The sequence below is a fragment of the Malaclemys terrapin genome, chromosome 1 (assembly GCF_027887155.1).
Source record: "Malaclemys terrapin pileata isolate rMalTer1 chromosome 1, rMalTer1.hap1, whole genome shotgun sequence".
NCBI classification, from domain to species: domain Eukaryota; kingdom Metazoa; phylum Chordata; order Testudines; family Emydidae; genus Malaclemys; species Malaclemys terrapin.
The window spans coordinates 141,269,536-141,290,062 of NC_071505.1; the positions used below are offsets into that span (position 1 = coordinate 141,269,536).

Genomic DNA, 20,527 nt, shown 5'->3' on the forward strand with positions numbered 1-20,527 from the left:
CACAATCCACTGCAGCTTGGTTGTGTCAGAATGAGGTGGACAAGAGGGAAGAAGCACCTATAAAGAGTGTTGCTGCTCCAGGAACTGTTAGATAAGTAGTTGCCATATTGTATTATTAACTAGGTTAGGGGATTTTAAAAAATCTTTTAGGAATAGATTGTATCACTTTGATGCATGTTGAGTAGCAGCTTACTGCATTGATTTCAGTGGGACTACTCACAGAGTAAGGTACTGCTCACTGTGAGTAAGATCATCAGAATCTGGTTCACTATGCCCGAATGTGCACAAACCGGAGCTTTCTGTGCCTTTGCATTTGAACTTCAGATTTCAAAATAGCTGCAATCATTCCTTAGTGTGACACTCTGCGGTGTCTGTGATTTGTCCCAATTGTGATTGTAAGTTTTTGTTTTTGTTTTGAAAATTTATTTAATAAATGCAAACAGAGAGAGGAGGAAGTCCCATTCTAAATGTAGTGGAATCCCTCTCATCATGTATTCTTGCTACAAACCTGAAGAGGGCTTTCACTCATATCCAAATTCATGTTGGCCTTTTGGGGATCCTAACTGTCTAGTCTCTTCCATCTAGGTATGTCTGCCTCACTCATATCGCACATATCTACCAGGTGTAGGTTTTGGAATCAGCACCCTCTGCTTCTTAGCACAGTTCCATGCTAAAGCTGACTGTCACATCTTCCCAGAGTTTAGTTGGTAGCTGCAGATTCCAGCTACAAGAAGGGATTCGCTCTGTGACATTCTATACCTTGGGGGAGCATGCTGTAACCCCCATATTCCTCATTTTCATATAATCATGATCTTACATATAAAACATGCCATATAAGGTATCAGGGGAAAGGTTATGATCTGCTGAAAGTCATTTCTCTATCCATATATGTATTATCATTAATGCATATGAAGTTATGAGAGTTGTGTAGTATGGTTGTCACTCAAACATGCTGTAAGTTGGAGGAATCAGCCAAATATTAGTTCCCAAGGGGCAACAGCAAGGAAAGTAACCAATGCCAGGGTTGAGTGTCAAACAACCCATCAACAGCGATTGTCCAGCAAAGGAGCTACAATGCAACGACTCACCTGCATGAGGCCACACCAGGGGAATTGCTTGACCTTGCTTGGAGAGACTCAGTAATGCTCACCTGACTCTGAAGTGTGAGGGGCAAAGCCAAGAGGGAAGAAAGGGCATGATAAAAGGGAGAGACATTTGCCATGCTCGCTCTCTCTTCCACCTACATCTGCAGACACCACCACCACCAAGCAACTGAAGCGCTGACTAAAGGGGAGAGCCTGGCTGAAGAGCAGTCAGCCTGTAGTGAGAAGCATCTAAGTTTGTAAGGACATTGAAAGTGTTAAGATCAGCTTAGAATGCATTTTGCTTTTATTTCATTTGACCAAATCTGACTTGTTATGCTTTGACTTATAATCACTTAGAATCTATCTTTATAGTTAATAAATCTGTTTGTTTATTATACCTGAAGCAGTGCGTTTTGTTTGAAGCATGTCAGAGACTCCCCTTGGGAGAACAAGCCTGGTACATATCAATTTCTTGGTTAAATTGATGAACTCATATAAGCTTGCAGCGTCCAGCAGACATAACTGTACACTGCAAGATGGAGGTTCCTAGGATTGTGTCTGGGACCGGAGATATTGGCTAGTGTCATTCGCTTGCAATGGGAAGCAGCTTTCATGCCAGAGGCTGTGCATGAACAGCTCAGGAGTGGGGGTTCTCACAACAGAGCAGGGTAAGGCTGGCTCCTAGAGTCAAGGATTGGAGTGACCTAGCAGATCACCGGTCCGGATAACACCAGAGGGGAACATCACAGGCTTCCTCTCCTGTTTGTCTCTGTTGGTCATTCATACTTTAACTGTGTATTCAAGGCCAGATGGGTGTCTGACTTCTGTTGTTAACATAAGCCTTGTCCCATGTGCATGAATGAATACTGCCATTATTGCTGGCTGCATCAGTAGCACACACAAAGTGTCAGATTTTCATTGGCCTTTGCACAGCTACACAAGGGGGCAGTAAGGGGACGAAAGTACAAGTACAAATACAAGAAGGTACTCAATGCTTTTTTTGCCTCGGTCTTCACAGACAAGGTCAGCTCCCAGACTGCTGCACTGGGCAACACACTATGGGGAGGAGGTGAGCAGTCCTCAGTGGTGAAAGAATAGGTTAAGGACTATTTAGAAAAGCTGGATGTGCACAAGTCCATGGGTCCAGATCTAAGGCATCCGAGGGTGCTGAGGGAGCTGACTGATGTGATTGCAGAGCCATTGGCCATTATTTTTGAAAATTCATGGCAATCAGGGGAGATCCCGGACGATTGGAAAAAGGCAAATATAGTGCTCATATTTTAAAATGGGAAGAAAGAGAATCCGGGGAACTACAGACCGGTCAGTCTCACTTCAGTCCCTTGCAAAATCATGGAGCAGGTCCTCAAGGAATCCATTTTGAAGGACTTGGAGGACAGGAAGGTGATCAGGAACAGTCAACATGGACTCACCAAGGGCAAGTCATGCCTGACCAACCTGATTGCCTTCTATGATGAGATAACTGGCTCTATGGATATGGGGAAAGTGGTGGATGTGATATATCTTGATTTTAGCAAAGCTTTTGATATGGTCTCCCACAGTATTCTTGCCAGCAAGTTACAAAAGTATGGATTGGATGAATGGACTATAAGGTGTATGGAAAGCTGGCTAGATTGGCAGGCTCAACAGGTAGTGATCAACGTCTCGATATCTAGTTGGCAGCCAGTATCAAGCAGAGTGCCCCAGGGGTCAGTCCTGGGGCCAGTTTTGTTCAACATCTTTATCAATGATCTGGATGATGGGATGAATTGCACTCTCAGCAAGTTTGCAGATGACACTAAGCTGGGGGAAGAGGTAGATACGCTGGAGGGTAGGGGGTGGGTCCAGAGAGACCTAGACAAATTGGAGGATTGGGCCAAAAGAAATCTGATGAGATTCAACAAGGACAAGTGCAGAGCCCTGCACTTAGGCCAGAAGAATCCCATGCACTGCTACCGGCTGGGGACCAACTAGCTAAGCAGAAGTTTTGCAGAAAAGGACCTGGGGATTGCAGTGAATGAGAAGCTGGATATGAGTCAGCAGTGTGCCCTCGTTGCCAAGAAGGCCAACAGCATATTGGGCTGTATGAGTAGGAGCATTGCCAGCAGATTGAGGGAAGTGATTATTCCCCTCTATTCAGCACTGGTGAGGCCACACCTGGAGTATTGCTTCCAGTTTTGGTCCCCATACTACAGAAGGGGTGTGGACAAATTGGAGAGAGTCCAGCAGAGGGCAACAAAAATGATTAGGGGGCTGAGGCACATAACTTACGAGGAAAGGCTGAGGGAACTGGGGTTATTTAGTCTGCAGAAGAGAAGAGTGAGGGGGAATTTGATAGCAGCCTTCAACTAGCTGAAAGGGGGTTCCAAAAAGGATGGAGCTAGGCTGTTCTCAGTGGTGGCAGATGACAGAACAAGAAGCAATGGTCTCAAGTTGCAGTGGGGGAGGTCTAGGTTGGACATTAGGAAACACTATTTCACTAGGAGGTTGATGAAGCACTGGAATGGGTTACCTAGGGAGGTGGTGGAATCTCCATCCTTAGAAGTTTTTAAGGCCCGGCTTGACAAAGCCCTGGCTGGGATTATTTAGTTGGTGTTGGTCCTGCTTTGAGCAGGGGATTGGACTAGATGACCACCTGAGGTCTCTTTCAACCCTAATATTTTATGATTCTATGATTTGCAGCAAATATTGTACAAAGGTTGTTGTGTGAGGTGTATGAAAAGGTTATGATTTGCTCGTTATGATTATGCTATCTGTATGTGTGTATCATTTTTTTATTTGAAGTTATGAATATTGGCTATGTACTTTTATCTCAATGTGTAGCATTAGTGAAGCATTTGGTCAATTTCTTGAGAAAGGAATTTGCAGATTAAGTGACCAATCAAGAAACACTTAACTGACAATGGACCTTGGGAGACTGCAATCCACATGAAAAGTCTTCCTGGGATGTTCAAGGTAGCATGGGAGCAATGGCTGATCTCCCTGTAAAAGAACTGATTCATGCATGGGCATGTGATTTGCCCATGTGGCTACAAACTCCATCTGTTATTTTGCACAAGAGAAAAAACTGATTTCCGCCCACAAGAGAAAGAATATAAAAGGCTCTGGAAACCCCTCCATTTGTCTTCAATCCTGCTTCTTACTTCTAGAGGAACCTTGCTACAAACTGAAGCTCTGAACAAAGTACTGAATGACCCATTCCAGCTGTGGATGTACTCCAGAGACTTGATTTGAACCTGCAGTTTATTCCATCACTGCTACAAGCCTGAACCAAGAACTTTGCCATTACTGTATGTAATTGATTTCATTTAACCAATTTTAACTCTCATCTATATTTCTTTCTATTATGAATAAACCTTTAGATTTTAGTTTCTAAAGGATTGGCAACAGCGTGATCTGTGGCTAAGATCTGACTTGTATATTGACCTGGGTCTGGATCTTGGTCCTTTGGGATCGAGAAAACATTTTCAGGTATTGGTTTTCATAACAATTCATCCCTATAACAAGTGGCCCTGGTGGTGATACTGGGAAACTGGAGTGTTTAAGAGAATTGCTTGTATAATTTAAGGTTAGCCAGTTGGGTGAGACCGAAGTCTTCTCTGTTTGGCTTGTTTGATGTGCCTTAATAATAAAGGAAACCCAGCCTTGGTCTGTAACTGCCCTGCTCTAAGCAATTTGTCCTTAATTGATACTCTCAGTTGTGTCCCGCCAGAGGCAGCATCGTTACAGCTTGTTCCCTGTCCCCACATTGACTCAAACCCTCCCAGGCAGTCCATAGTTAATTCTGTGTCCTTCTTTTAGAATGGCATGCCCTGCACCCAGCCAATCAGGTTTGCACAGAATAGCAGGGTGGGGGAAAGGGAGAAGAGAGAAAGGGGGAAGGGGATCTACCCAGTTCCACACTCTTTTTCACTTCTTACAGGAAATAGATAAGGGAATAGATTCAAAAGTTTTATGACTACTGAAACTGAAGATACCACCTCAAGGGAGGAGAATTCACCAAGATAGGATTACTTAGGCCTGGTCTACACTTAAAATTTAGATCAATATAGCTACATCACTCAGGGATGTGAAAAATTCACACCCCTGTTCACCGTAGCTATGCCAACCTAATTCCTGTTGCAGATGTGGCTAAATTGATGTAAGAATGAAAGTTAGATTACCTAAATCGATGGAAAAGCCTCCATCACTGTAGGAAGCATCCAGGGGCGGCTCCAGGCACCAGCTCAGCAAGCGCGTGCCTGGGGCGGCAAGTTGCGGGGGGGCGGCCTGCTGGTCGCTCTGAGGGCGGCATTCAGGTGGCCTTTCGCGGCATGCCTGTGGGAGGTCCGCTGGTCCCACGGTTTCAGCAGCAATTCGGTGGCGGGTACGGCGAAGCCGCGGGACCAGCAGATCACCCGCAGAAACGCCACCAAATCCGCGTGACCGCAGACCGACCGCAGGCGTGCCGCTGAAAGCTGCCTGACTGCCGTGCTTGGGGCAGCAAAAAACATAGAGCCACCCCTGGAAGCATCTATACCATGGTGCTCCAACAGCACACCTGCAGCACCACAGCTGTGCTGGTGTAGTGCTTGGAGTGTAGGTACACCCTTTGACTGTAAGCTCTTTGAGGCAGGGACCATCTCTTTTTCTGTATCTGTACAGATGAAGCACAGTAGAGTCCTGGTGCATGACTAGGGCTCCTAGGCACTATGGTAATACTACTGATAAGAAAGAAATACATTTTCAAAGAGAAAGAGGAGATGATGATGACAAAACTAGCCCAGGGCCACGGGTCTTGTCTTTGCTTTCCACCAGCTACACAGGGGCAGCCCTAGACTAACTGCCAGTAACTGATGCCCTAGGCGAACCATGCAATTGGCACCCTCCACCCCCAAACCCCAAGGGCAGATCTAAGCTGAGGTTTTTGGTAAACTGGGAAACATTTTGCCCTTTTTTTCTTTTAGTGTATTTTAAGCATTTTTTTTAAACAAAGGCTTAATTATTTGGTTTGTCTGTCCTTCCATCTGTCCAACCAATGTTTCTGAGATCAGATAAAATAGAGACACGAAATTTTCAGAATAGATTTGTACACGACAGCTAGATGATATTTCAGTCCGATTTCAAATAAAACTGCATTAAAAATGTTAATTATAATTTTTATTATTACAAATCCAAAATCATCCATTATGCTATCCTGCTTTAACTGCCATTACCACCACATCCGATATAGAAAGAAATAAGAAAATGAACTTTAATTAAATGAACTTTAATCTATATTTACAAAACACTCCGACTAAAGAACTCTCTGTGCTCTTAAAACATGACTTTTTTTGCTTTAAGTTTTGAAAATTCAGTCACTAGTTCTTTTAGATCCAGTTTTCCAGCTATTTCATGCTCTGTTGACATTGTGGCAAGTCCAACAAGTCTCTCTTGCACCATTGTTGAACGCAGATATGTTTTTATCCTTTTTAACTTTGAGAAGCTATTTTCCCCACTAGCTACAGAAACTGGCAAAGTTAAAAGAATGCGTAGAACTATAAAAATGTTTGGAAAACTGTCTGTGAGTTTATTTTCACAAACAAACTTCAGTACTTCTTCAGGAGTGGAATGTTTCTTAAGTCGTCTTGAAAAAGCCTGAAGCTCATTACACAAATCTGTAGCATCAATGTTTTTTGAATTTTCATGAGTCAATGCCAACTTCAGTTTTATACAAAATTCTCTTATCTGTTTTTCTGTTTTCTTTTGCAAGCTGTGGATATCATATAGAAAGCCAAATACTGACTCTAGCTGCTGCATCTGTTGAAATCTTTCGTCAACCGAGTGAATAGCAGTATCAAGGACTGCGAAGTAGAAATTCACTTTGAACCTTTGTTTTGGGTTCTGAATGGGTGTGTCTCATCCTTCATATGAAAACTGCTGTTTCTTTTGCCAAATGCAAACTGGCTCTGGTTCAAATTCTGTCAGAAAGTCTATTTCTTCAGCAAGCTTGAGAGAATCTACCAGTGTTCTTTCAAACCCTTCATCACTTCTGAATTCCTCCAGAATATTTTTAGTTTGCTGCAGTTTTTCAATAGCAGAATGTACATTCAAGTTCTTTTCCTGAAGCTTCTTACTAGTGAGGTTAATCTCGAAAAGGATATTATACCACAAAATGAGTGAAGTCACAAATTTGAACTTGGAAAGGCCATTTGCAAGAGCTTCTGCATCTGAACTTGCCATATTGCCAGATGATCCAGTAAAGGTAGTATTATCAGAAATTTTAATTAGGGCATCATAAATGTTTCCAAGTTTATAGCAAAGAGGCTTCAAAGCATCAATGCGACTTTCCCATCTTGTCTAAGTGGTTTCACAGTTAGAGAATTCACATGGTGAGTCAGAATCTCCCAACGGCGGGTTGAGCCTGAGAAAAACACATAAACACGTTGCACCAGGTCAAAGAAACTGCTTGCCTCCGAACAGCATCTAGCAGTATCATTGACAACCAAATTCAGAGAACACTGCAAGGAACGAAAAAGGCCCTAGGATTGATTTCCATCATTCTCCATTGCACATCATTGTCTTTATCCTTCATATTACTCCCATTATCATAGCCTTGGCCATGTACGTTTTCAACAGATAATGACATTGTTTCAAGCTCTTGTAGAATAGTTTCAGTCATAAATGCTCCAGTCGTCTCCTTCAGTGGTATGAAACTCAAAAAATGTTCCTTTATAAGCACTTAAACATTATCTTCATCTGCAGACTTTTCCATATCCATAAAACAAATGATCATCATAATTTGTTCCACATGACTCACATCTGGTGTACAGTCCAGTATTATTGAAAAATATTTTGCAGAATGGGCAGCTTCTACAATTTTCTTTTTAATTACATTTGCTAGGATTTGAATTAGTTCATTCTGCATATTTTTTCCTTAGTAATGAACCTGGGTTTCATGATCAGTTATTTTACGTAGATGCTCCTTCATGACTGGATCAAACAAAGCTAGGTATTCAACAAATTTTAAAATGTTCCCATTACCTGGAGTGTATAATTTTTCATTTCTACCGCGGCCGTGGAATGCTAAATTATGCCCACTGAGAACTCTCACTAAAGCAGACGCTCTAATATTTGTTTCCAATATTCTTCTTTTTCCTTGATCACACGTAAATTTTCTTCATGGATCACACGTAAATTTTCTTCATGGATGGCTTTTCCTTTTTTCAATCATAATTCAAGTTCTTTCCAATTTTGAAAACATTCTAAATGTTCTGTACTTCTTTCATGTGAAGAGAAAATTGAAGCTATGTTTTTCCAGTCCTTTGAACCATTTTCAGTAAGTGATGTACCAATTGCTTGATTTCTAAACAACTTGCAGCAAAAGCAAGTCCTTCAATACTGAATATTGTAACCAGTTTCGATGAATTTCTTCCCCATTAATGAGTTTCCTCTTGTAATGCTGAGCAGAGAATTTTCTTTTATTTCCATCCTCAGGGAAGGGAAATTCATGAACTTGTTCGGGTCCATGTTCCATGAGAATTTGCTGCACACTGTCATAACATCTAGGCCATGAAGCTGGGTCCCCTTACTGTAACTTGTTTATAACTTCCTCATCCTTTCTTCCTTCTACTTCATTTACTTCAATTTCTGCCAGTGTCTCTAAATTTTCTTCACTTCCATATCTGTCTGATGCTGTGAGCTGCCTTCATCTAGAAGTAAGTTTCTATCATCTTGAGTTTTCACACTGCTTTTTTGTGGATGTGAGCTACCCTCATCTCAAAGTAATATACCTTCATCTTGATGTTCCAAACTGCTTCCATGCAAATGTGAGCTAACCTCCTCTCCAAGTAAAATTCCTTCATCTGGATGCTGTGAACTGCTTCCATCTTTATTTCGATTAAAGAAAAGATATTTCAGGAAGGATCCCTGCTGTTTTGCTTGGTCCTTTTCCTTCTCAGCCTTTTGTTTATGATACTCAGCTCCTGAGGGTTTTCTTTTTCCTCTTTCTGCCATGGGGCATTTGAATATTGTTATGTACTAACTGTGCTCCCAACTGCAAGCATTATAGTATTAAGGATGGCTGACACACCACATGGTTGGCGATTTAAACCACACTGCAGCCATCCCAACATGTCACTGCTTAAAGGTTCAGTGATTAGTAACATACACTCACTTACCTATTAAAACAGTTAGTTACAGAGTTTACACGGAAACAAAATGACCTTTTTTGACATTATAACCCGATACCGGTTGTTTGGAAAGTAATTCCCTTTCTCATGGTTACCCGCTTGGAGTGTGACATCATCACTTTTGTAGTCTATTAAGCATTAACACTGTTACTTTTCTTTTATGGACCTTATTTATTACATGTGAACCAGTTATAACAAAGAAAATTTCATAATTATACAGCCCGATAATAACGCTAAGGTTTAATAACGCTTAAAGATACTCACATTTTGGATTTATAATGCTGAAAGACATTATTCTTTATTCTTTGGCACCAAGAAACACAATTCTCCACAGTATTCGCTCGATTCTTAACCATCTACCTGCGACTTGTGTTAAAATGACCGTTTGACATCTCCACTCTACATGAATTTCTGGCTATGCAATCTTGATGTATATTTGAGTTAGGTGTCACTAGCATTGCAGCTCTTGCCACTGGCAAATGTGTTTCATTGTGGCTGAGTCATTGCTTATCAAAATTGTGGCGTGGGTCATCTTGACCCTAGGTCGCAAATTAAAAAAAAAATCGCTAAAATATTATTTATTTTTGCAGTAAATAAAAGATTTGACATATTAATAAATTCTCAGAAATGTAGAGAAATGAATTATAATTCATATTCCCTCCGTATCACATGGGAATTGAAATAATGCCATCTTTATTTTATTTGTACTTTTTTCATTTTTTTTTTCATTTTTTTTATTTGATTTTTTCCCTCAAATTTGGTGCCCCATTTAACTTGGCACCCTAGGCAACCCCTGGTTCACCTATACGGATGGGCCACCCCTGCAGCTACATGAGCATTCTGTTGAAGCCATTCCTTCTGAATGTTGGAGGAATATCTGCAGGACAGTAACAAAGCAGTATCTACAGCTGATCAAATACTAAAAAATGAAGTTGGTGGATTATTCGCATACTGATTCAATCATATCTCAGCTCCTTAGTAATGCCAACTTCAGGAACATTTAGAAATCTAAGCAGACACTCTGGTAACCTTCCCCAGACCTGGTGAAGACCTTGGTGAAGCACAAAAGCTTGTATCTTCCACCAACAGAAGTTGGTCCAATAAAAGATGTTAGGATCCTGGGATTGGGGAGGGGGTAGAGTATGTGATCCATTGTGGAGGGAAGAGAGTTATTAGAAAATTGGTGTAAATTTGTGAATTTGACTGCCTACCTAACTCTGTCTATTCTAGCCTAGTGTAGGCTTTTCTATAGTACCTATAATTGCAGCAGCTATATACTACCTCTCCGACTCCTACACAGCTAGGTCACCAAGGCCCAGGATAGATTGTCTGGAGACTAGAGATTTGGTCATACTAGAGATTTGGTCATACACATGAATTCAAAGTTGAACACTCATATTTGAACAAATCTTCTAATGTCTTTCTGACACAAGGTAGGTGAGGTAGGGTTTAATCCCTTACTGCTTCAGTCAGTCCTGTACCTTCCAGCACCCATACTCCCTTCTTGTTTTTGCATTTGTTGTCCCACATACTCAGTTGTGTTCTGGGCCTTGTGGTCGCTCCCCTCAAGCGAGGGGTCCAACATTTAGTTTTGGGTGGGCCTAGGCTCACCCTTTCCCAGAATCCAAATAAACCTGTCATTTCCAGGAAGAAATTATTGTGGGCTGGAAATATACAAGTGGCAGGATGGCTGGTTTCTTACCTCCACAAGTCACTCCAGCATAGTTTCAGGATTTGATCATATTTACCCACTTCTACATTAGTTTAATAAATAAATAATAAATTAACGGAGATATCCCATCTCCTAGAACTGGAAGGGACCTTGAAAGGTCAGTGAGTCCAGCCCCCTGCCTTCACTAGCAGGACCAAGTACTGATTTTGCCCCAGATCACCAAGTGGCCCCCTCAAGGATTGAACTCACAACCCTGGGTTTAGCAGGCCAATGCTCAAACCACTGAGCTATCCCTCCCCCTTCCATTTGCAGGAATGGAACAAGCTCTGGATTCAATCCCTTTTCTCTCATGCCAAGTAGCAGGATGGCTGATTTCTTACCTGAGCAGGTCACTCCAGAATAGGAAGGATGAGAGCACGTTGACTCTGTATTCGGATTTTCCAGTATGCAATCCCAGATTGTTGATTGATAACATACATCTTCTACCATCAAGTACGGTCTGGAATCTTCTCCAAAATGGGCAGCATTATGGACACCAAATGCATCTCCACATCTCAAATGTTGGCAAATTTCTGCAGCATGTGAAGCAGTAAAACAGAGTTTCATCCACTGACCGTTACGTTCGATCTCCACTCTCCCAACACATGGGTTGCTTCCGTTGAACAGCCTGAGATCAGCAGCTCCACCTTCAAACACAATCAGGACTGAATTACCAGAGAAAGCACTGAGCCACGTCCCCATCATTATTATGAATGGAGCTGGTCAAATAGTATTCAACAAATATAATATTTGGCAAATAGCAGTGGTTTGTGTTTTGTGAACCTTTTGCAAACCAAGTCCCAATGTTTTTTTCTAAAATATTCTATATTCTCTATTTCAAAATATTTCATTGGCACTAGATGGAGATGGTAAAATTGTTAATAATGATATAAAAAAGGCAGGAGTGTTCAATAAATATTTTTGTTGTATATTGAAAAAAATCAAGATATTGTAGTCATATCACATGAGGATGATGAAATACCTTCTAGTCCATTAGTAACTAAAGAGGATGTCAAACTATCTACTGAGGATAAACATTTTAAAATCAGCAGGGCTAGATAACTTTCACCCAAGAGCAGGCTGAGAAGATTTCTAGCCTGCTGATGTTCATTTTTAATAAATCTTGGAATAATGGGGAAATTCCCAGAATATTGTTGAGATTACTAGAATAGCTGTGTGACCAGGATTCCAGAGGGGGCACAGTGAGATTGCTTAATCAGGGAAAACTGCAAAGAATGGGGCAGACAATTCCCAAAATTGGTGGTTATTTCTAATAATTAGATTCACCAAGCCAGCAACAAAACAGCTTTTACAATACCTACTGGTTACCCAGAAACCAAAAATACAGTTGCCTTAAAGCAACCCAGACTTGGGCTTCCACCCAGACAGCCAAGTCAAATATGATGAGGGGATTACTGAAAATTTTGTTCATCATATAAAAAGTTGTACCATCCCAACGGATCAGACACATTACTCTCCAGGTCAATGAATATTTCATATCTTATCCAAATACATGCTTACAGCCAATTCTTATTAACTAAACTAAAATTTATTTAAAAAGAAGAAAGAGTATTGGTTAAAATATCATTATACATACAGATATTAATATGAATTAGGTCAGTTTCATAATAGAGATTGTGAGCTTTAGAGTTGAAAGTAATTAGATTAGTTGAAAGAGAATTAGTTTAGTTGAACCAGAATTAGTTTAATAGGTTATAGTCCACTGTCCAATATCAGGGTGATCCAAGACTGGAGACCTCAGTCTTGCGACTAAAACTTCCCAACAAAGCTTAAGGAGATCTGAGATAACAGTATCAGGGCCCTAGAGTTCTTTTTATAGTTCTCTGGCAGCATCTTAACAGCGTACAGTCGTTGGGTGAACAATAGATGATGATAGAATCATAGAATCATAGAATATCAGGGTTGGAAGGGACCTCAGGAGGACATCTAGTCCAACCCCCTGCTCAAAGCAGGACCAGTCCCCAACTAAATCATCCCAGCCAGGGCTTTATCAAGCTGGGCCTTAAAAACCTCTAAGGAAGGAGATTCCACCACCTCCCTAGGTAACCCATTCCAGTGCTTCACCACCCCTTAGTGAAAAAGTTTTTCCTAATATCCAACCTAAACTTCCCCCACTGCAACTTGAGACCATTACTCCTTGTTCTGTCATCTGCTACCACTGAGAACAGTCTAGATCCATCCTCTTTGGAACCCTCTTTCACGTAGTTGAAAGCAGGTATCAAATCCCCCCTCATTCTTCTCTTCTGCAGACTAAATAATCCCAGTTCCCTCAGCCTCTCCTCATAAGTCATGTGCTCCAGCCCCCTAATCATTTTTGTTGCCCTCCGCTGGACTCTTTCCAATTTTTCCACATCCTTCTTGTAGTGTGGGGCCCAAAACTGGACACAGTACTCCAGATGAGGCCTCACCAATGTCGAATAGAGGGGAATGATCACATCCCTCAATCTGCTGGCAATGCCCCTACTTATACAGCCCAAAACGCTGTTAGCCTTCTTGACAACAAGGGCACACTGTTGACTCATATCCAGCTTCTCATCCACTGTAACCCCTAGGTCCTTTTCTGCAGAACTGCTGCCTACCCGCTCGGTCCCTAGTCTGTAGAAGTGCATGGGATTCTTCTGTCCTAAGTGCAGGACTCTGCACTTGTCCTTGTTGAACCTCATCAGATTTTTTTTGACCCAACCCCCTAATTTGTCTAGGTCCCTCTGTATCCTATCCCTACCCTCCAGTGTATCCACCACTCCTCCCTGTTTATCTGCAAATTTGTTGAGGGTGCAGTCCATGCCATCTTCCAGATCATTAATGAAGATATTGAACAAAACTGGCCCCAGGACTGGCCCTTGGGGCACTCCCCTTGATACTGGCTGCCAACTAGACATGGACCCATTGATCACTACCCGTTGAGCTCGACGATCTAGCCAGCTTCCTATCCACCTTATAGTCCATTCATCCAGCCCATACTTCTTTAACTTGCTGGCATGAATACTGTGGGAGACCGTATCAAAAACTTTGCTAAAGTTACGCAATAATATGTCCAATGCTTTTCCCTCATCCACAGAGCCAGTTATCTCCTCATAGAAGGCAATTAGGTTAGTCAGGCATAACTTGTCCTTGGTGAATCCATGCTGACTGTTCCTGATCACTTTCCTCTCCTCTAAGTGCTTCAGAATTGATTCCTTGAGGACCTATTCCATGATTTTTCCAGGGACTGAGGTGAAGCTGACTGGCCTGTAGTTCCCTGGATCCTCCTTCTTCCCTTTTTTAAAGATGGACTCTACATTAGCCTTTTTCCAGTCATCCAGGACGTCCCCCAGTCACCATGAGTTTTCAAAGATAATGGCCAATGGCTCTGCAATCACATCCGCCAACTCCTTTAGCACCCTCGGATGCAGTGAATCCGGCCCCATGGACTTGTGCTCGGCCAGTTTTTCTAAGTAGACCTGAACCATTTCTTTCTCCACAGAGTGCTGGAGACCTCCTTCCCATACTGTGTTGCCCAATGCAGTAGTCTGGGAACTGACCTTGTTCTTGAAGACAGAGGCAAAAAAAGCATTGAGTACATTAGCTTTTTCCACATCCTCTGTCACTAGGTTGCCTCCCCCATTCAATAAGGGTCCCACACTTTCCTTGAACTTCTTCTCGTTGCTAACATACCTGTAGAAACCCTTCTTGTTACTCTTAACATCCCTTGCTAGCTGCAACTCCAAGTGTGATTTGGCCTTCCTGATTTCACTCCTGCAGACCTGAGCAATATTTTTATACTCTTCCCTGGTCATTTGTCCAAGCTTCCACTTCTTGTAAGCTTCTTTTTTGTGTTTAAGATCAGCAAGGATTTCACTGTTAAGCCAAATTGGTCACCTGCCATATTTACTATTTTTTCTACACATCGGGATGGTTTGTTCCTGCAACCTCAATAAGGATTCTTTAAAATACAGCCAGCTCTCCTGGACGCCTTTCCCCTTCATGTTATTCTCCCAGGGGATCCTGCCCATCAGTTCCCTGAGGGAGTCAAAATCTGCTATTCTGAAGTCCAGGATCCATATTCTGCTGCTCTCCTTTCTTCCTTGTGTCAGGATCCTGAACTCGACCATCTCACAATCACTGCCTCCAAGGTTCCCATCCACTTTCACGTCCCCTACTAATTCTTCCCTGTTTGTGAGCAGCAGATCAAGAAGAGCTCTGCCCCTAGTTGGTTTCTCCAGCATTTCCACCAGGAAATTGTCCCCTACACTTTCCAGAAACTTCCTGGATTGTCTGTGCACTGCTGTATTGCTTTCCCAGCAGATATCAGGATGATTGAAGTCCCCAATGAGAACCAGGGTCTGTGATCTAGTAACTTCTGTTAGTTGCTGGAAGAAAGCCTTGTCAACCTCATCCCCCTGGTCTCCTACCTGAGACTCCCACCATGACATCACCCTTGTTGCCAGGGCTGGCTCCAGGCACCAGCCAACCAAGCACGTGCTTGGGGCGGCACCTGGTAAGGGGCGGCCAATGTTGCGGTGGTGGGGGGCAGCGCAGCGCGACGCTCGGCAGGGGGGTTCGGCAGCGCAGCGCTCGGCGGGGAGTGGTTTGGCAGCATGGCGCTCCATGGGGTGTGTTTGGCGGTGCTCCGCGTGGGGGGTTGGGTTTCGACAGCGCGGCGCTCCGCGGGGGGCGGGAGGTGTTCAGCAGTGTGGCACTTGGGGGTGTTCGGCGGCGTGGCACTCGGCAGGGGTTTCGGCAGCGCTCCGCGCGGGGGGGGAAGCTTCAGCAGTGCGGCGCTCCGCGATGGGCGGAGGTGTTCGGGAGCGCAGCACTCAGGGATGTTCAGCGGGGCGGCGCTCGGCGGGGGGTGTTCGGCGGCGCTCCGCGCAGGGGGGTTCAGCAGCACGGCGCTCGACGGGGGATGGGGGGTGTTTGGCAGCACGGCAGGGGATGGGGGGTGTTCGGCGGTGCGGCACTCGGCAGGGGTTTTCGGCGGCGCGGCACTCTGTGGGGGAGTGTTTCGGTGGGGCGGTGCTGGGGTGGGTTATGGCGGGGCGGCGCTTTTTTTTGCTGCTTGGGGCGGCAAAAAAGTTAGAGCCGGCCCTGCTTGTTGCTCACACTTCTAAACTTTTCTGCAGTTTCATACTGGAGCTCTGCGTAGTCATACTGCTCTCTTACATACAATGCACTTTAATTTAATTTTAAATGAAGCTTCTTAAACATTTTAAAAACCTTATTTACTTTACATACAACAATAGTTTAGTTTAGTTTAGTTTAGTTTAGTTATATATTTTAGATTTAAAGAAGGAGACCTTCTAAAAACATTAAAATGTATTACTGGCACACGAAACCTTAAATTAGAGTGAATAAATGAAGACTCAGCACACCACTTCTGAAAGGTTGCCGACCCCTGTTATAGGTAAACATTTTCTAATTCTCTATCAATACAAGTCTACATTTCAAAGCTCAAGTTTATCTAATATGTAATGGCCCTAATTACCATTTACATACTTTTAATATGTCTCTAAAGATTGAATTTGGGTTATGTAGCCTGCTAGTTGCTTAACCATTTTTGACTCAGTGTCACAGGTTGATACAAGTAACTGTAAGATACTTTAGATGTTTGATTTAGTATTGTACATCATTCTGATTAAAAATGAACACTATACAATAATAATAAAGTACATTAAATGGACTAAGATCTCCAAAAGTGGTTGTTAATGAGGAATCATGATTGAATGGTGTGTTTGTAATGGGCTTCTGCACTCGTACTGCGCTGATCAGCAATGATCTGGAAGCAGTTATTTAAGTCACTGCTGATCATATTTGGAGATGACAACGATTGGCAGAGTGGTAAATAACGGGTAGTAAGTAGGGAGTTGATTTTACCTTTGTATATGGCAGTTCTGGTGTCCACATATTTTAAAGGATGTTGAAAAACTGGAGAGGGTGCAGAGAAGAGGTGGTGCAGTTTTGGGGGCTGGAGAAAATTAATTATAATGAGACACTTAAAGAGATCCATCTGTTTATCTTATCAGAAAGAAGTTTGAGCATTGGCCTGCTAAACCCAGGGTTGTGAGCTCAATCCTTGAGAGGGGCCATTTAGGGAACTGGGGTAAAAATCTATCTGGGGATTGGTCCTGCTTTGAGCAGGGGGTTGGACTAGATGACCTCCTGAGGTCCCTTCCAACCCTGATATTCTATGATATTCTATGACAAATATTAGTCTTGTCACAGAGATGCCTCTATACTGGGCTGCAATACTTTCATCTCACTTTGGTTGTTGGGTTTAGTGTGTTGGTGCTGGCAGCCTGTGATATCCGGGAGCTCAGACTAGATCAGGATTTCCCAAACTTGGTTCGTGGCTTGTTCAGAGTAAGCCCCTGGCGGGCCATGAGACACTTCTTTTTCCTTAGGGTCCACAGGTACGGCCATTCTCAGCTCCCAGTGGCTGCAGTTTGCCATTCCCCGCCAATGGGAGCTTCTGTAGTGGGATGTGGACAAATTGGAGAGAGTCCAGTGGAGGGCAACGAAAATGACTTTCTGGTACATGCCTCCTCTGATACATTATTATCTAATTCTGAAGGCATGGTCAATGCTAAATTCCTTGTTTTCCTTTCAATCCAGGGTCTTAATATATTTATATGAAAGTTCTTTCCCTTTTCTTCAGATAATTCGATTTCACAATATGTCACTCCTACCTGCCTTGATACTACAAACAGACCATGTCATTTAGCTAGCAGCTTATCTTTGGTAGTGGTGGATAACAATAACAGAACTTTACTTCCCACCCTAAGCTGCCATTCCTGAACTTGTTTACTATATCATCTTGTTTTTGTCTCCTCTTCTAGATTTTCTTCAGCTATGTGGGAGACCTCTGCAAGTTGTCCTTCAAATTTACAATATAATCAATAATATTTGGGGAGTCAGTGGTTCATCCCTGCAAACTTTCTTTGATCACGTCTATGGACCACTAGGCTGTCAGCCATACAACTCGAATGGAGAGAATTACATTGAAGCCTGTGTGGCTTTTCAATAAGCAAATGAAAGATAAAATCCCACTGTCTGGGTACGGACTGTGCATATATATTTTAATGTTCATTTCAGGGATTGATCCATCCTTTCCACTAGCCCATCCACCAGTGGATTAGGGATCATTTGGATAAGGGCTAGTTCAGATGTCTTTAATGCCTAAGAGTTGGTAAAACTCTTTTAATAGGGATGCTTGGAAATTAGTTCCTTGATCCGTCAGGAATATTCTATGGATGTCCACCCTACTAAAGAGTATCATCACTTTCTCTGCAATTCTCATGGCAGTAGCAACTGTAAAGGGACTGCCTCTGGATATTGAGTCATGTAGTCACAAATAATTAAAATGTATTGATTCATTTGGTAATTCTGTTCTAGTGAACCATGATACTCATTGCAATCCTTTCAAATTGTGTATCTATGATAAGAATTGAAATCAACTGATGTCTATTTTTTATTGTTTCTGGTCTACTATCTGACATTTTGGGCAGGATTGACACCATTCAGCTCCTTCTTAATAAATATTCAGCCAGAAAAATCTTTGCAAAAGTTTGGCCAAGATCCTCCTCACACAGCCTTTTATAGAAAGTCTGATGATACTGTCTTCTTTTGATATTTAGCAATATCCATAGTTTCTTTCACATTGTCTATATGGATGCCAGTGGCCCTTAGCCACTTAGCATATGTACACTGTAATGTAAGCCCAGGGTTAGTGGAATTGGAGTCAGCAAACCTTGGGTATGAGAACCCAGGTCTTGAGCATCTACACTGATTACTGACCCCTGGCTGAGAATATTTTAACCTGGGCCCCAAACTGGGGCTCCAGCATCTGTATTGCAGCACACAGTCCTGAATCAAACTAACAATATTCCAGATTTCCTAGTGCCCTTCTGAAATGTGGCCACTCTAGCCCTTTATTTTTGATACATGTGACATTCTGCACCCCAAAACACCATATATTTACCATGGTGATGTACTTATGATATGTTTTGTACAAAGTATGCCTGGTGAGGTATTATTCTAAAAGTCTTGATCTGCTAAACATTAATATCTCAGTGGATTGTATTTGCTATCATCATATGTGAAGTTATGAAATCTTGCTATGTGTGAGTTACTAAAGTGTGATGTGTGTGTGACTGGAAACACCCAAAACCAGCCTTTCAGGTACAACAATAGAGTAGCCAGACAGTGTTAATTGCTGTCATCAACAACCATCAAGGGAAGAAACTACTAGTTCAGGAACTCTGTATAAGGAAGCCTCCTCAGAAGGAGCACGGAGACCATGGAGAATGTTTGGCTAATGGGGGTGGACCCCCACGTCACATACATAGACTTCCAGCAAGCTGGAAGAAACTATAAAAGATGGGTAGTGACATCATCACTTGTCTTCACTTCCCCACAGCTCAACACCTGGAAGAACCTTTGGAAGAAAAAGGACTTTGAACAGGGGAAGGGAACCCAGACTGCAAAGCAGATGCAGCCTGTGCCTCAAGAATCTGTAATCCTGCTTGTATCATCAGTGAGGATGAGATATTGCTGATTCAAATCCTATCTAATTTGTATACGTCTTAGATTGCATTTTGTTCGATTTCCTAGGAAACCTGCTTTGATCTGTTTGTTATCACTTATAATCACTTAAAATCTATCTTTCCGTAGTTAATAAACCTGTTTTATGTTTTATCTTAACCAGTGTGTTTTTGAGTGAAGTGTTAGGGAACCTTAGCTCTGTTAACAAAGGCTTGTGCATATCTTCCCCACATCGAGGGGGGAGCAGACTAATTAATGGGCTTGCACCATACAGATCCCTGTGCAGTGCAAGACGATATAATTTTGGGTTTATACTCCAGTAGGGGTGTAAGGCTGGGGAGCTGTGAAATTGGCTGGTGCCTCCATTGTTGGTCCATGAGTGGCTTAGGTAAAGCACTCGGGTGACTCAGTTGGGTGTGTGGTGCCACCTGCTGTCATGTTGGGTGATAACAGGGCCAGGAGTATCTGGCTGTGGGTCACCAGCAGAGCAATGTGGGAGGCCAACCCAGCTGAATGATTTGGGGGCACAGTGATTTCAACAGCTTCCAGGCTTCACTCCGGGGGTACACTTCGTCACAGTGCACCGTGAGATAACTTGACTGTCCATCCCTGTGCATCACAGGTAGTTTGAGTAGTTCACCAACACATCCTGCTGAACCAGTACTCTCAACCAGAAAGTGCAGCTACTGCAGCTGGAGCTGGATGAACCTAGGCAAGAGAAATTAGGGATGCTCTTTGCCCTCACATAATGGATTTGCATGGGCCAATGGAAGAGGAAGAACAGTAGCTTTACGCATGTGCTTGTGCAATGCTTCCTGTACATTAGGTAAGGGAGAGGAGGATTGATTCCCATGAATTGTACCTTATGAATGAGATGACCACTTAGGAAACTGGAATTGTCGGTGAGGGGAGATGAACTGTGAATTTAGATGTCTGTATTGAGAAATAAATGGTGTTTCTATACAATTTCACAGTTGTCCGTTATGTGTTTATTTTTATTATTTGAAATACACATTATATGATGTGATGAGGTCTGGTAGTAC

At 42.7% G+C, this 20,527-nt stretch overlaps 1 protein-coding gene across 1 annotated transcript in view; it reads right to left on the reverse strand.

The window, feature by feature from the left end:
* LOC128843886 (scavenger receptor cysteine-rich type 1 protein M130-like) overlaps nucleotides 1–20,527 on the reverse strand; it is an 84,156-nt gene that overhangs the window by 51,576 nt on the left and 12,053 nt on the right. Inside the window, exon 2 of the mRNA XM_054041009.1 lies at nucleotides 11,285–11,590. Within this exon, the coding sequence (XP_053896984.1) occupies nucleotides 11,285–11,590 (306 nt within the window). The remainder of the gene's footprint in view (nucleotides 1–11,284; nucleotides 11,591–20,527) is intronic.